The following is a 17,684-nucleotide window of genomic DNA, read 5'->3' as shown; positions in this document are numbered from 1 at the left end:
GCTTCAAGTAAACTCCTTACGTTGTCAAGTTCCTCCCCATCTATTCCCATTTACTTCAGTTGCAGTGGTCTATATACTTGGGATACAGTTCCCAGTGGCACTTTTCTAGTCAGCTGACCCAGAGTCCGTTCTCACTGTAGGCTCCCGTCCAGTTGCATCAACACAGCCCTAAAGTCAGGGGTGAGATCGCAGTCTTGAGGTCAGATTATCTGGAGTTGGCAGCAACAAAATCCCCAGAGCCACAGTAAACTCCATATACGAACACTAAAACAAAACAAGATAGAAAATGGTGGAAACACTTAGCAAGCAAAGCAGCATCTGTGAAAAGGGAGGCAGTTAGCTCTTCGTCCGTCCTGACGAAGGGTCTCGGTCCGAAACGTCGACAGCGCTTCTCCCTATAGATGCTGCCTGATCTGCTTTTCTATAGATGTTCCACCAACATTTTGTGTGTGTTGTTGTTTGAATTTCCAGCATCTGCAGATTTCCTCGTGTTGGCAGTTAGCTGTTTTGGCTTTGTGACCCTGTAGGGTTTCCCAGCCTGGAGTGCATGGACCCTTCCGTTAATGGTCGGGTCCATGGCATGAAACAGGTTGGGAACCCCTGCATCAGAATTATTCTAATGAATCTTCCCAAGAAGGAATTAGCTGTTTTTCTTTCCATAAACTCTGCTAGACCCGCTGAGTGTTTCTAGAATTGTCTATTTCTATTCCTTTTTTAAAAAAAAATAGCCTGGCTTAAATTTGGATTGTTTCCCAGGTACACCCACTATCCGTGCAGAATCAGTCAGCTTCTACGCCTGTTTGTATGGAGACATAAAATGGTACAGCACAGAAACAGGCCATTCAACCCACCATATCCATGCTAACCTTTTACTCATTAGGATTTCCCACATTAGGATTTGTCCTCTTTGCCTTGCCTTTAAATGTTTAAGTGTTTCTTAAATCTAGTAATTGTATCTGATTTTACCACCTCCTCTGGCAATACATCCCAGATATTAACTCTCTTTGTATTTATTGGCTTAATTTGACTTTATTTATTTCTTACATCCTTTGCATCCATGAGGAGTAAAAAATCTACATCTCCGTCTAAATGAGCAATGTTTAATCATAGTAATTTATAATAAATAGAGAGTCAATGTAACATAGAAATACACTCAGATCAGCATGAGTTAATCAATCTGATGGCCTGGTGGAAGAAGCTGTCCTGGAGCCTGTTGGTCCTGGCTTTTATGGTGCGGTACTGTTTCCCAGATGGTAGCAGCTGGAATAGATTGTGATGGGGTGACTTGGGTCCCCAGTGATCCTACGGGCCCTTTTTCCACACCTGGCTTTGAATCATGGCAGGTTCACATCTACAGATGTGCTGGACTGTCCGCACCACTCTCTGCAGAATCATGTGATTAAGAGAGGTACAGTTCCTTTCAAGATGGCACCGCGTACGACAGCCTTGCTGCGAGCTCCGTTCCAAATCTACAGTATATTACTAACTTCTACTATTTTCGTAGCATTTCCTGTTTAAGTAGCTGATTGTCACATCACATACAGTAGAATGACCTTCTGAACATCCGAAAGACAGCATTTACCTGTTATGTGCTGCCTCTTCTACACTGGGAACACCTGCTTGTGTGGTCCATGGGAGACTCATCTCTTACACTGCCACTACCTCGGTAGCGATGATGGAGGAGAAGGAGAAGGGCCGGCGTCCTGATGAGGCTGAGATGGCATGTAAATCGGCCACTGCTCCCTAGCATACTCCTGGCTTACGTTCAGTCCCTGAACAACAAGCTCTGCAAACTGAGAGCCAAAATCTCCTATCAGTGGGAAGCAAAGGAATGAAACATTTTGTGCTTCATGGAGACTTAGCTGACGGAGGAGATTCTGGACGATGCTATTGAGCCCTCTGGGTTCTCCCTGTTCTGGGTGGACAGGTCAAAATACCTCTCTGGGAAGAATAATGGAAGAGGGGTATGCTTTGTGGTCAACAATGCTTGGTGCAACCCCTAGAATGTGCATGCTGTCAGATCCTTTTGCTCCCCAGACCTGGAATACCTGGTGCTGCTGTGCAGACCCTCCTGGCTGCCTGTGATGAATTCATCACAGTGGTGTACATTCCACCCCCAAGGCCCCCTTTAAATCTTCTGCTTCTCACCTTAAAACTATGGCCTCTTATTGATAATTGTAGCATGAAAAAAATTTCTATTCTATCTATGATCCTTTGCCATGGACAGTTCCAAGCCCAGGTGTGAAATGAGGAGGGTTAATCAGGGAGCTGGCAACCCCATCCCTTAACGTTCCAGAGTTACAGAAATGCTAGCAGAAACTCCAAAGACCTCATCTCTGGAAGAGGAAGGATCCTCATCTGGAAGATGTATGAAGTAATGTGGAGAATGCAGAAGGCACGGGGCTGATCAACCTTTTGCCCAGTACCGAGGACGCTAGTGAGCTGCTGTTGGGGGCCTATGCCCCAGTAGGGGTAATAGGCTTAGTAGAAGAAGAAGAAGACAATTCATCTGTGATTATCATAATTATACTTCTATTATCATACAACAGCCTCCTCAGCTGCAGAGAAAAGAATCCCAGCCTGTGCAATCTCCTCCCGTAACAAAAAGCCTTCCAATCCGGGGAGCAGTCTGGTGCTTCTCCTCTGTGATCTCTCCTGCACAGTGATACCCTCCTTAAAAAGTGACACCTAGAAAGGCACTTCCTGCACAGTACTTCCAAGTGTGGTCTGACCAGTGTTTTGTAAAGTTTGACTATAATGTCCCACCTCTTAATTTCAATGTCCTGACCTATGAAGGCACCCTGACCACCTGTGTTGTCACTTCCAGGGAACTATGGACTTGACCCCCTAGTTCCCTGAATTCATTAAGATTCTTCAACACCATACCATTAACTGTATTTGTCGCACCCTTGCTTGACATCCCAAAATGCTTCACCTCTTACTCGCCAGGGTTAAATTCCATCTAAATGCTTGACCCAACTTCCCAACTAATTTGCATCCTTCTGTAGCCTGAAATAACCTTCCTCACTAACCACAACACCAATTTTTTTGTCATCCATGAGTTTACTAATCATCTCCTATATTCACACCCAAATCATTAATGTACTGTACATCACAAACAAGTCGGGCCCTACCAGTGATCCCTGTTGTCTGCCAGGTTCCGATTTCCAGTCACCACCCTCTGCCTCATTTTCCTTCCCCAATTAAAAACACCCCACAACCTCATTCCTCTCTGTCACCCATCCACCAATACCTCATTCACATTAACATGATAACATCCTTTAAACTTGCATTATAAGCAGGAAGACGAGAATAACTAAGAAGCCACCTGGTTTTGTCAGCACTGACTGTGTCCGCGCAGTTGACAATGAGGTGTGTTATGTATACTCTGACAGCTTGATTTAGTTATATAAAGTAAAAGGTAAAATATTTTTCCACCTCTCCTCTTAGTCTGATTTTATTTTGTAAGCTATGATGCAGCAAGAAATGTGACAAGAGCCAGAAGCTCAGCCAGTGTGGCCAAGAAATGAGCATCTTCTATTAGCAAAGAAAGGAACCTGTAAAATGATGGGAATTCGCAGTGGGTCAGGCAGTATCTGTGGAGGGAGAAACTTGGAAAATGTATTTCACAGAACAAAATTTTCGTTGTACCCTTTCGTCTGATGAAAAGTTGCTGATGTGAAACATTAGCTCTTTGATTTTCAGCACAGGTGGTATATCACATGAATATTTTCCTGCATTGTTTTTTTTGGAGGCAGGCTTTCAGCTTCTGCAGCCTTTTGCTTTTCAACGAAAAAGTGAGACTTGGGTTGTCCCTGAAATATTCCAGGCACTTGTCAGTCCTGGATGCACATTTTTACTGCTGTAATGTAGGAAGCACAGTGGCCAGTATGTGAACACCAAGCTCTCAACCAGCATTGTGATAAAGACCAGATAATCTGCTTGTTACTTAATGGATAAATATTGTTATTTAAGGAATAACTGTTGGGCAGGAGTTTTGGGGAATGTCATTAGTTTTTTGTTTCTAAATAGTTCCTGAGGCTAATATCCAAATTCACATCCTCTGACAGTGAGGGACTTCTATGTTATTTTAGCATATCAGTGTATAGAGTTTTGTGGTATAGTTTCTGGGTGAGGCTTGAACCTACAACCTTCTGATTCTGAACTGGGGCAAGGTGACCTCTTACCTCTGAATCACTATGATCAGTTATCTTTACTTTCTGCCTCTGCCTCTCTGTTTATCATTTTCCTGATGCTCCACTGATCTAATTTGCATTTTCTTGTTATTACAGCACCCATGTGTCACCAATCAACAACAATTCATCAGCCGGGGAGTAAGTGGATGACATTTTTTTTTAATTATAGAATTGGTGCAGCCAACAAAATTGAGCTTGGAAGTGGGTATAGGTGCCATAGGCAGATGATCTGCAATTAGATTAATTGATGAGCTCTTTTAAATGGCTGGCATAGCCACAATGAGCTGAATGGTCTATTTCCCAACCCTAAGGATCTTTGACAAAGTTTCCTAACACATCCTTCTCTGACCTTCCCAAATGTGAGCCGATTCACCCGCTCTACCCTCATTTTCAGTGGTGTTGAATTACTTGAGCAAAGAGCCAGCACTGAAACAATGGGCTGAATGTCTTTCACTTAGCTTCTCCCAGAGAGACACTATATTCCCCCACATCGCCACCCCACTTCACTTCACTGAGTCTCTACCAAATCAGCATCACTTTTCCACAACCCCCACCCACCACCCACCTCTTCCACTGCCATTCAGTGGCTAAGTAAATGAAAAACGTTCATGAATGAAACAGCTATACTGTATTCAAAAGGTTCCCAGACTCGGATTTTGATTGAACCATGTGTACTGGAAAGTTTCCAGTTTGCTGCTGTACTGGGTCAAAATTGAAACCATCCCAGAATGTCAAATGCAGCAAACTAGGGTCAGTTCAATGATGTCAGCAGTGGGCACACTGTCTTGGGTAGGAAATATCGTGACTCCTCCTCCTAAAAGCTTAGGGAGAGTCAAGGTCACCTGAAGCCTGTTTGTGAACTGAAGGCACAATGGTGCCTGGTAATGTGCACTGTCATCAAACTCTGCATATCTATGTAATGCGTGACCAGACTCGTGAACTCAGTCAGTCGACTTTCTGAGAGGGCATCGTTAATGGTTCGTGCTTTTAGATTATCAGGCAAGCATTCTTTGCTGACAAGAGGCTATCTCTTGACTGCAGATTAACTCTTGGGAGGCTAAAATACCTGGTAGGGAGAGGTGTGTAAGTAAAACAGAAAGAAGCAAGGAGGTCATGGGAACTTCAGCAGCCTGGAGAGGGAAAGCAGCAGCTGCCCCATTGTGCCCACTCATCTGACCCTCAACCCCCCCCCCCCCCCCCCAATCCGCTGTGACTCTATAACTGGAACCGGCAAGCAAAATTGGGACAGATGTCAGGTCAAAGATCAAAGAACTTCTGCCATTGTCACTGGAAGAGAAATTGCTTCATTACTGCCATGGTGTAAGCCCTCCTGTCTAATGTCTTGACTCTGGGTTGTTCTGTCTCCTTTAGTATCAATTGCATCAGGTGTTGTCTTAACTTTTGGAAATTAACTTATTCGGTCTTTGCTGAAAGAGGTGTATGTTCACACAGAAGGGAGTTACTAATAACAATTAAACCCTTTGGATAGTTAGTTGTGTTTGTGTGTGTATGTGTACATTTGTACTTCTGAACATGTGAGTGTGCATGGTTCTATGCTTTTAGAGTATGTGTGCAAATGAATTCATTTGTAAGTGAATACACATGCTTTTCTATCATGAGTAAGTTAGTGTACAAATAAGTTAGTGTGCTTGCATGAACATGTTGCATGTGTGTATGTGCAACATAGACTTAAAGTGAATGTTTAAAGTGTAATTGTCTGGGTTAGTGTTTTTTAAAATGGCTCATACAGACTTGTGCATAAAAGCTATATTTTTGGGTGATGAAAGGTGGAAATTGGGAAATGTAAGGTGATTGAAATCATGATTAGGATTTTGAGAGGATATTTAGACGGCAGCTCAGCGGCTGTGTGTGTACCTGCAGCTTTATAGAGAGGACCATCCGGTCAGCAGTGGAACAACACCTCTTTGACAGTCATGGCAGTGGAGGTCAAAGCTCGGAGGAATCAGAATCAGGGACATCGTTATTGAGTGCAGTGGGCTGCGCGAGACAGAGGAGGAGACATCTGAAGGAACAGGATGAACCCTGGAGAACCAGAGAAACGTATGGCTACTCTAGTTCCTATCAATGTATTTGACAGAGTTTTTTATCAGAACATTTGAAATAAATCATGATTGACTCCTTAATGTAGATACTCTTACTGCATTATGTATAAAACTATGTTTTATATTATATACACGTGTATGTAATATGTGTATTTGTTATCCACATGTGGTGTCAACATAGACCAGCAAAACATAATTCATTGAACAGGGCTGATTTGATGCTGGCTGTTCTCCATGTGCTTAGAGCAAAACTGACATTATGAACTGATACTCTCCAGAGTGTCAGTTTAATTTCCACTAATTATTAAATGTAGGGCATAGCAACTCCCCCAAAAACCCATCCCAATTTCCCCTTTCTCTCTCTTCCACCCTCTCCTTAAGCTCTATACAGATTGACTCTGGATATCTGCTGCATAATCTCCCTTTCTTCTCCACTGGAAGGAAAGACCAACACTCCATTAGTTGTTTTTTCAGACTGTGCTGTAGGTTTGCTGATGGATATCTGAACCCCTGCTCCTTCATAGCCCTCCAGTATTTGACCATTAAATAAATTATCCCTCTCTGATCCAAAAGTGCATGGTCTCATGCTTCCTGACATTGAACCCCATTTGCCCCAGTTTTGTCCACTCAATTCATCAATCACTGGCCACTTCGTAACTTTACTGCTCCTGTCTATACAGTTGTATCTCCTGTCTTAGTAGTTATGCTTCAAAGGATTAAAAGATGTTTGGGATATAGAAGTGGATGTTCTGGGATTGTCCTTGGGAATTTCTGGGCGACAGAGTTTAGGGTGATTGGAGGAAAGTATAGGTTTGATGTCAGAGGGAAATTCTTTCCACAGAGAGTGGTGTGTGTGTGTGGAAAGGCCTGCTGGGGTGGTGATAGAGGCAGACACATTAAGAGCATTTAAGAAACTCCTAGATAGATATATGACGATAGAAAAATGGAAGGTTACATAGGAGGGAGGATTAAATTGAGTAGGTTAAAAGGTCAGTACACGGCGATGATTTTAAGGCACAACATCGCGGGCTGAAGGGCTTGTATTGGTCAGGAATGTTCTATGTTCTAAAGTGACAGCAGCCTATAAGGGGAGGTTTAGATGCTGGTTTTTATTATGAAAAAAAACAATTTGTTGTTTGAACTGACACTTGGAGACATGATGGACAGAGAAGCAGCAGCCCCATCAGCAGATGTTCCAAACCCCCTCTAACTGCTCTGTTTCATGAGATGCCTTTGTAGTTGGCTCAGACCTGCTGTGCTCCACAGGGATGACATCAACAAAGAGAATATTCCCTCAGCATTCAGCGGTAATGAGGAGAACCGATCGGGGCTCGGGGAACCTCCGCAGCAAGGCGATAAAAAGCTAAAGGAAACTAACGGCAGCTACATCGATGAAGGCATGAAGCCAAAGAGGCAGAAGTCAAGTTGCAAACTTTCTGAGCTCAACAAAAATCAGGATTCTCCAATGGTATGTTTCGCATTTTCCCAACCCCACCTTCTCGCTCAGTAGCGTATTCTGAAATTTCTTGGAGGGGCTGCAATGTCCCTAATGTACTGCTTTTATTACGTAGAAGAGGGCCATTCAGCCAATTATGTGTATGCTGGCTCTTAGCATTTTTGCCTATCTTATTCCCTCATTTATTTTCCTGTAACCTGTTCACCCCCAAATTCTCCTGCTATACACCAACTGGGGTCCATTAATTTACTACCCAGCATGTCTTTGGGATATGGAGGGAAACCAGAGCATCAGGGGGAATCCATGTTGACTTGTAGGTCAGCACAACGGTGGGATGTAATGTTCTATGTTCTAACTTAAGGAGAGCAGAATTGTGACCTCTGAGGCCTGATTTAAGCATAAATGTGAAATGCATATTGTACTGCCTTTCCAAAGTTCAGTTTGTCTGACGCTAACCCCATCCAGGCAGCCTAGTGAGCAACTTTCAGCCAAAGTGTAATTTTGTTTCCTAGTGTAGTGCAGTGTGCTGGGCGGGTAGGAGAAGATGAAGCCTTTGAAACATAATCCTTTCTGAAGTTTCTGATGAAACATTAATGCCCTCCGTGGCACAAGAGTAGATTGTCGGTTCTGTAAGTGCTTCCTCATGTTTAATACAAGTGTTACTTCACTGTGGAGGAGAATATTCACAGCAAAGATATATGGTAATTAACCCAGTCCCTTCTCTACGCAGATCACTAACATTTTGCTCCCTACCACCAACACTCATTTAGCCATCACTTTCTTCAACTTCTCCTCCTGCAGATTTCTGTAAAGCAGATGAATAAATAGTTATCTTTCACCCTGTGAAAATGCCTGAATCATAAACTTTTGCAGAGTCTGCTTGCTTGTGGAGCTGTCATTAGACTCTACTTAATCTTAGACTTAATTTGATGTGATGCTTCACAACATCAACTCCCGCTGGCGGAGCTTTGCACAGAACACAGTATGGGCCACAATGTTGTGCCGAGCTATATAAACATACTCCACCGTCACACTAATCCTTCCCTCCCGTACATCCCATAACCTCTTCCAACATCTATCCCTGTGCTTAACTGTCTCCTAAATGTCCCTATTGTATCAACCTTGACCACCACCCTGGCACTGTGTTCCAGGCACCCACCATTCAACACCCACCATTCAATCAGAATCAGATTTAATAACACTGGCAAATGTATTGAAAATCGTTGTTTTGCAACAGCAGTACATTGCAATACATAATAATTTTTTTTAAATTACAATAAGAAGCATATTTTTAAAAACTAAGTTAAGTTGTGCGCCAAGAGAGGAAAAGATATTGAGGTAGCGTACACGGGTTCAATGTCAATTTAGAAATCTGATGGCAGTTTGGAAGAAGTTGTTGCTGAGGCATTGAGTGTGTCTGCAGGCTCCTGTATTTCCTCCTCGATGGTAGCAATGAGAAGATGGTTGTCCTGGCTGATGGGGATCTTTAATCATGGATGCTGCCTTTTTGAGGCATCGCCTTTTGAAGATGTCCTCGATGCTGGGGAGGCTATTGTCCATGTTCACAATTTTCTGACCCTGTGCATTTGTCCCTCCATACCAGACAATGGCACAGCCAGTTAGAAAGCTCTCCATGGTACATACATGGAAATTGGCAAGAGTCTTTGGTGTCATACCATATCTCTGATGAAAGTGGTGTGCCATCTTTGTAATTGCATCATTATGTTGGGCCCAGGTTAGATCATCAGAGATGATGAAACACGGGATTGAAATTGCTCCCTCGATGCTGGGGAGACTGCTGCCCATGATGGAGCTGGCTGAGGTCACAACTTTCTGCAGCTTTTCAGATTCTGTGCTGTGGCTGCTCCATACCAGATGATGATGCAGCCAGTTAGAACACTCTCCACGGTATATCTGTAGAAATTTTTGCGTCTTGGGTGTCATATCAAGTCTCCTCAAACTCCTGATGAAATATAGCTGCCATTTTGCTTACTTTGTAATTGCATCGATATGTTGGGCCCAGGATAGATCTTCAGAGATGTGCTTGAAACTGCTCACCCTTTTCACTGCTGCTCCCTCGATGAGGACTGGTGTATGTTCCCTTAACTTCCACTTCCTGAAGTTCACAAACAATTCCTTGGTGCAGGGTTGTTGTTATGACATCACTCAACCAGCTGATCAGTCTCACTCCTCTACACCTCCTTGTCACCATCTGAAAATCTGCCTACAATAGCTGTGTCATTAGCAAATTTATAGATGCCGTTTGAGCTGTGTTTAGTCACCTAATCGTAAGTGTAGAGAGAGGAGAGTAATGGGTTAAGTTGGAGATGTTATTTCCGATTTGCCTTGACTGGTCTCCCAGTAGGAAGTGGAAGGTCCAGTTGCAGAGTGAGGTACAGAGACCCAGGTTTTAGACCATAAGACCATAATAAATGGGAGCAAATTAGGCCATTTGGCCCATCGAGTCTGCTCTGTCATTCAATCATGGCTGATCCTTTTTTTCTCTCCTCCTCAACCCCAGTTCCCAGCCTTCTCCCTGTAACCTTGATGCCATGTCCAGTCTAGAACTTATCAGTCTGCCTTAAATACACCCAATGACCTGGCCACTACAGCTGCATGTGGCAACAAATTTCACAAATTCACCACCCTCTGGCTAAAGAAATTTCTCCGCATCTCTGTTTTGAATGAACGCCCCTCTATTCTGAGGCTGTGCCGTCTTGTCCTAGACTCTCCCACCTAGGCCTTTCAACATTTGAAAGGTTTCAATGAGATCCCCCCTCATCCTTCTAAGTTCCAGCGAGTACAGACCCAGAGCCATCCAACAGTCCTCATATGGTAACCCTTTCATTCCTGGAATCATCCTTGTGAACCTCCTCTGGACCCTCTCCAATGTCAGCACATCTCTTCTAAGATGAGGAGCCCAAAACTGTACACAGTACTCAAGATGAGGCCTCACCCATGCCTTATAAAGACTCAGCATCACATCCCTGCTCTTGTATTCTAGACCTCTTGAAATGAATGCTAACATTGCATTTACCTTCCTCACCACTGACTCAATCTGAAAGTTAACCATTAGGGTGTTCTGCACAGGGACTCAAAAGTCCCTCTGCATCTCAGAGTTTTGGATATTCTCCCTGTTTAGAAAATAGTCCACACATTTAGTTCTACTACCAAAGTGCATGACCGTGCATTTTCCAGCATTATATTCCATTTGCCGCTTTCTTATCCATTGTCCTACTTTGTCTAAGTCCTTCTGCATCCTACCTCTTTCCTCAACACTACCTGTCCCTCCACCAATCTTCTTATCCTCTGCAAACTTGGCAACAAAGCCATCTATTTCATTTACTTCTTTTTATGCTGTATATAAATAATTTAGTAACTAAATCATTTATATACAGCATAAAAAGAAGTGGCCCCAAAACCGATCCTTGTGGAATACCACTAGTCACTGGCAGCCGACCAGACAAGGATCCTTTCATTCCCACTCGCTGCCTTCTTCCAATCAGCCAATGCTCTAACCTTGCTCAATGCTCAATGCTATAACTTTCTTGTAATACCTTGGGCTCTTAACTTGGTAAGCAGCCTCATGTGCAGCACCTTGTCAAAGGCCTTCTGAAATTCCAGAATATACAACATCCACTGCATCCCCTTTACCTATCCAACTTGTAATCTCCTCAAATAATTCCAACAGGTTCGTCAGGCAAAATTTTCCCTTAAGGAAACCATGCTGACTTTGTCTTGTGTCACCAAGTACTCCATCACCTCATCCTTAAATATTGACTCTAACATCTTCCCAACCCACTGAGGTCGGGCTAACTGGTCTATAATTTCCTTTCTGCTGCCTTCTTCCATCTTAAAGAATGGAGTGACATTTGCAGTTTTCCAGTTCGCTGGACAATGCCAGAGTCCAATGATTTTTGAAAGATCAATTTGGAGCTTGTTGATTAGTACTGAGGGTATGATTGTGTTGAACACCTAACTGTAATCAATAAACAGCAGTCTGACATGGATATTCCTATTGTCCAGATGATCCAAGGCCAAGAGGAGAGCCAGAGAGATTGCATCTCCTGTAGACCTATTGTGGCTATAGGCAAATTGCAGCAGGTCCAGGTCCTTACATAGATGGGTGTTAATCCTAGTCATGACAAACCTCTCAAATCATTTGAACACAGTAGATAGTCGAAGAGGCAGCTCACCGTGCTGTTTTTGCACGCTGGTCTATTGTCACCTTTTCGAAGCAGGAGGGAAGGTCCAACTGGAGCAGAGAGAGATTGAAGAAGTCCTTGAACACTCCCACCAGCTGGTTGGTACAGATTTTTGGTGCCCTACCAGGTATATCATCAGGGCCTGGCATCTTGTAAGGGTTCACCCTCTTCAAAGATGTTCTGTCATCTGCCTCAGAGATCACAGGTTCAGCAGATGCTGGAGGGATTCGCACAGGTATGGTGTTATTCTCCCTTTCAAAAGGCATAGACCTCATCTAGAAGTGAATGTTCACAGCCATTCGTGAAGATGCTGATATAACGCTAGTCAGGTGTGTTGGCATCGCTGGTTCTACAGGTGACATGTTGGTGGCAGTTTTTCAGAGACATCTTTTACAAAAGGAACAACCACTGACATTTCCACTAAACTTTCCTCCACTTGTCTTAAATGCATAAATGCATGTCCTCTGATATTAGCCATTGTCCCCTGGGAAAAGATGCTGGCAGTCCACTCCACTGAAGCCTCTCATAATCTTAAACACATTTATCAAGTCACCTCTTATCCTTAGTTGCTGCAAAGAAAAAAGCCCCAGCTCACTCAAGATCCCCTGATGGTATGGTGGGATTCAAATGCCCGTCCTAGATCAATGGTCCAAATGATTAGTAGCTAGTTCTGGACCATCTACTATTTCCCTATCCAACTTGTCATCAATTTATTTTCTGCTCATGCTCCAGTATTAAAACCTTCCTTCAATAATGTCCTTCAGGAGAGGAATGCTGCTGTCTCTTCCTAGCCTGGTATATAAGTGACTGCAGACCAAGTTCAAGTTCAACTGTACCTGAGTACAGCCAAATGAAACAGCATTACTCCAGGGCTAAAGTGCAAAACAGAGTACCAACAATTATACACAGCACTGCACACTTATCTCCTTACCAGATTATGAGTCCAGGGCACAATAAAAGGCTCTTTGTCTTGGCTATGCTGACCAGTAGGTACCAATCTCTGCTTCATGATTAATGTTATCTTAGTCGTTTCCTGTTGTGGCTATAGACTTGTACAGCATAGATTGGTATAGCTGTATGACAGCAACCCAATAGCCCAGCTCATCCGTACTGACCCAGGAGTCTTCCTGCAACAGTCTCATTTGCCTGAGTTTACCCCATATCCTATCCACACCTATCTAAATGTCTTAAGCATTGTGATTGTACCTACTTCCATCACTCGCTCTGGTAGCTCGTTTCAGAAACCTGCCAACCGCTGTGGAAAAACTTGCCTCTCAGATTCCATTTAATCTTTCCTCTCTGCTTTGACTGCCTGCCCTTTAATTTTAGACTGCCCTAACCTGGGTATAACACTGTGATTATCCATCTTATTTGTGCTCATTCATGACTTGGCTTTGCGAACGAAGATTTAGGAAGGCGGCTTCCCATGTCTGCTGCAGGCACGCTGGTGGCTGATGAGGCCAGACGTAGGCGTGTCCTTCGGACTGTGCAATGTTTTAGGTGGAGTTCAGTATGCACAGTACTGGCCCCACCCTTTATACCCGGGGTTCATCTGCCATATTTTAGCAAGCTGGGACAGTGACAGCGAGGTCCTCGGGTCGTAGGAGTTACATCTCCGTGTGTATTTGTGCTATGTTGTTGATAATTAATTATTAAGGCCACTAGTACGATAGACATATAGCCCTATACTGTAGGAAGGACCTCATAATGGTATGGACACAGGAAAAAGAAGGTTATGTTCTTTCCAAGCCGATATTAAAAGAAAATGGGATGCTCTCTCATTTCTTCTCCTTTTGACTGGCAACACATCTGCTGCAGCCCATGGCCCTAGACTACTGGAAATGGAGAGATTTCAGAGCATTCCATTCAGATCCCCAGGAGAAATGTCTGCACTTCATTGGGGAAAGGGGTTAAATAAGTAGTGATCAGTGATGAGTGATAGCTTTAGAAGTAGGTTGACTGCAAAAGGTGGCAGTGTCATTCAGTTGCCCCAGTTTACAAGGACAATATTGGAGTTGCGTGATCTAACTCAGCAAATTTCTTGTAAATTGAGACTAATGCCAGCAACATTGCTCAGAAGCATCAGAATGGTAGATTTAATCTTGAACGCTAGATACCGTGAATTCAAAATTTTTAGCCTGAGAAGTAAGCATAGATGCATTTATTTTTTGTCTCTGAATGGGACATGAGATTCCCCGAGAGCCAGCATCAACTCAGTGGGCTTAGTAACCTTATTTATCACAAAGAATTGCATGTCATTTAGCTTACTGTCTCAAGCCCATCAGGAGCCTATCTTATCCTAATGTCTTAGCTAGACACCTACCTTAATTGGTGTTGACAAGCTGTCTGGGCCAACACACACAAAACGCTGGAGGAAGTCAGCAGGTCAGGCAGCATCTGTGGAAATGAATAAATAGTTGTTTATGTTTATTCATTTCCATAGATGCTGCCGGACCTGATAAGTTCCTCCAGCATTTTGTATGTGTTGCCATGTTGTACGTTTTGTATTGGATTTCCAGTATCTGCAAATTTTCTCATGTTTGTTGACAAGCTATCTAACCAATTGATTTTCTGACCACAGTTACACATATGTAGTCTCTCAACAAAGTTTGAAGAGAGGAGGGAGGTGTGGCAGTAGGGTTTAAGCAGAAGTGATAGTTGTTTTTCCTTGTCTTCCAAGGACAATTTTCCTTGCCCTTTAGTGGTTCCAGAGAAGCAGCCTCTCCACATCTTCCCCTACACAAACTTAGTTGCAGGTAACTTATTCTTATTGTCTTCTTGCTCCACAGCCCATGGAAAGCAGCAGTGTCTCATCAAGCTGGACTTCAGACCCAGGACATAGGGGCAGCTTGAGTTTCCAGACTCACTCAGATGATGTGACTGAACATGAGCAGTAGGTGTCTTGCATGGGAGCGAGATTCTCATATGTCGGAGCACGTGACTTAGCAGACATAACCAATCACATGTATCGTGTGTCTCGAGTGCAGGAACGTTATCTCTCTGTTTAATTTTCTTTCGAAAATACCGTAAAGTGTATGATGGCTTCCAAATGCAGTAAAACCACTCCTAGTGTTAGCAGCAGCAAGAGACAAAGGAAGAGTATTGATTTGGAAGTGAAACAAAAGGTTATTAAACAATACGAAGGTAGAAAACCAGTGAATGCTATTGCTCGGGAATTAGGTACAGGTACACTACAGTAATCCATATAGGTTTGCCAAGTATATAATATGGTGTTTGCACAACATCCAAATCACATAACGTCCGATTTCACAGAACGTATCGTGGACATTAAGCGACGCATACCTGTAATGGCAGTGTTAATCAGAACATCAACAGTGTGAAGTTCAGGAAGAAATGGTCCAGCAGGTCACAGCTGCTTTCTCATCAGATTAAATCACAGACAATCCATTTCTCTGTTCCATTCTTCTGCCTTTGTTCCATATTTGTTAGGAACAGAAACTTTTCCATCTGTCTTACAAGCTCCAAAGTGGTGAATCTGCAGCCTTTCAGAAGGGAGAGCAATCTGGACATCTACTTTGTATGGATTTAGATAGGATGTATGGCATAGAGTAGAAAGAGGCCATTCTGACAAACTAGTTTATATTGGTATATACACTTAGTGGCCACTTTATTAGGTACCTCCTGTGTCTAATAAAGGTGTACTGAGTGCATGTCTTCTACTGCTATAGACCATCCACTTCAAGGTTTGACATGTTGTGCATTCAGAGATGTTGTTCTGCACACCACTGTTGTATTGTGTGGCTATTTGAGTTACTGTTGCCATCCCGTCAGCTTGAACCAGTTTGGCCATTCTTCTCTCTCATTACTAGGAATTTTCACCCACAGAATTGCCACTCACTGGATGGTTTTTGTTTTTCGCACCATTCTCTGTAAACTCTAAAGACTGTTGTGCATGGAAATCCTAGTGTATCAACAGTTACTGAGATACTCATGTCACCCCATCTGTCAGCAACAATCAGCACCACCCTGGACATGCCCTGTCCTCATTGTATCATCAGGTAGGAGGTACAGACGCCTGAAGGCACACAGTCAGTGATTTGCTACTCATAGTGCTTTCCCCTGACATTCCTTCTTCACCTTTCCTGCCTATCCCTTCCCTGCTTCCCCTTCCCCACCCCTTGATCTTTCCTCTTATTGGTTTTCACCTGGCACCTATCAGCCTTTCCTTCCCACCCTCCCCCCCCCCACCTTCTTTATAGGGCCCCTGCCCCCTCCGTCTTCAGTCCTGACAAAGGGTCTCGGCCCGAAATGTTGACTGCTCGTTTCCACGGATGCTGCCCGACCTGCTGAGTTCCTCCAGTGTGTTGTGCGTGTTGCTTTGACCCCAGCACCTGCAGAGTATTTTGTGTCAGTGATTCAAGAATAGGTTCTTCCCTTCTGCCATCTGATTTCTGAATGGACACTGAATCCATGAACACTACCTCACTACTTTTTTATTTCTGGTGTTGCACTACTTATTTAATTTAACTATTTATATGTATATATATATATATATATATATATATTTGCTGTAATTCAAGTTTTTTTCTACATTATCATGTTTTGCATTGTACTGCACTTAGGAATGGTGACCTAAATCCAGGTGAAACCTTTGGAAGACCAATGTGGAAGAAAGAGGCAAATTTAAATTAAACTGTATTCACAGAAGGGCAGGTGCTTGATAGCTGTGGCAATACTTGCACAATACAGCTTTCTATAAGGCATGATTGGGTAGTATTAGTAGTACCAACTCATCAGTCACATATGCTGTATGCCTCTTATGCACATATTGATAAAGGGAATTATGACAAACCCATAAATTTCCAGTTAACCCTCTAACTTAATTCTCTGAGGCCAAGGTCTAGGCATCCTTCGAGAGGATGAATTCACGAAAGGCATCTGAGGCAATGGTGTACCTGGCTGAGAACTAAAGATCTGTGAAGAATAATTTTCTGAAGTATTTGTCAATATTTTCACCCTTCTGCTTCTCTAGTCTAAGGTTTCCACCTGCTTCAAAAATGAAGCACTTAAGTCAACTTCAGTGAAGTTCTTCAAGTGGTTGGTTATGGCAGAAATAAATTCTTGCCTCAGAGATGACCTGCATTGGTTCCAATTTGCCTACCATGACAAAGGGTCAACAGCAGATGCAATTTCTCTGGCTCTTAACTCTGCTCTGGACCATCTGAACAACAGGAATTCATACATCATCAACTACAGCTCACTGTACAACACAATCACCCCATTCAAATGCATCATCAAGCTTCAAGTGATAATAGTGGGGTAGTTTAAGATGCTGTTAGATGGACACTTAAATATGAAGGGAGTGGGGGGATGTGGATAATATACAGGAGGAGGATATTCAGTACAAATTGGCATCAAGATTGGCACAGCTTTGTGGGCCATATGGTCTGTCTAGTGCAGTACTGTTTTAGGTACTATGTCCACTGAGCCTTCAAGAACTTGAACTTTCAAGACCTTGACACCAGCTCAGAATTGCCCAAATTGTTCTTCACTGCCATTGAGATATCTATGAGAACCCTGGTATTTTAGCCATTTTATTATCTGTCCAGTACAATAAAATAATTTCTACCAACTTTATGTAAAAGATAGTGCTATATTTTTTTTAAAATTGCCATCCAATGTTAATCTTTTGTTGTTGGCTTCATGGCATCAACTTGTATAGCACCAGTCACTGAAGATACTCAAGACTGAGAACAGTAGGAATTTTGACCACTTACAGAATGGAAAGGAACAGGGATTGGGC

General features: G+C 43.1%; 1 protein-coding gene across 2 annotated transcripts in view; it reads left to right on the top strand.

The window, feature by feature from the left end:
- fam13a (family with sequence similarity 13 member A) overlaps positions 1-17,684 on the top strand; it is a 280,149-nt gene that overhangs the window by 223,302 nt on the left and 39,163 nt on the right. For both annotated transcript variants that reach the window (XM_059965405.1, XM_059965404.1), the window contains exons 9-12: positions 4,293-4,334; positions 6,078-6,257; positions 7,526-7,727; positions 14,710-14,813. In XM_059965405.1, the coding sequence (XP_059821388.1) occupies positions 4,293-4,334; positions 6,078-6,257; positions 7,526-7,727; positions 14,710-14,813 (528 nt within the window). The remainder of the gene's footprint in view (positions 1-4,292; positions 4,335-6,077; positions 6,258-7,525; positions 7,728-14,709; positions 14,814-17,684) is intronic.

This window comes from Hypanus sabinus, chromosome 3 (genome assembly GCF_030144855.1).
Source record: "Hypanus sabinus isolate sHypSab1 chromosome 3, sHypSab1.hap1, whole genome shotgun sequence".
Lineage (NCBI taxonomy): Eukaryota > Metazoa > Chordata > Chondrichthyes > Myliobatiformes > Dasyatidae > Hypanus > Hypanus sabinus.
This window is presented reverse-complemented; position numbering and strand designations above follow the sequence as displayed.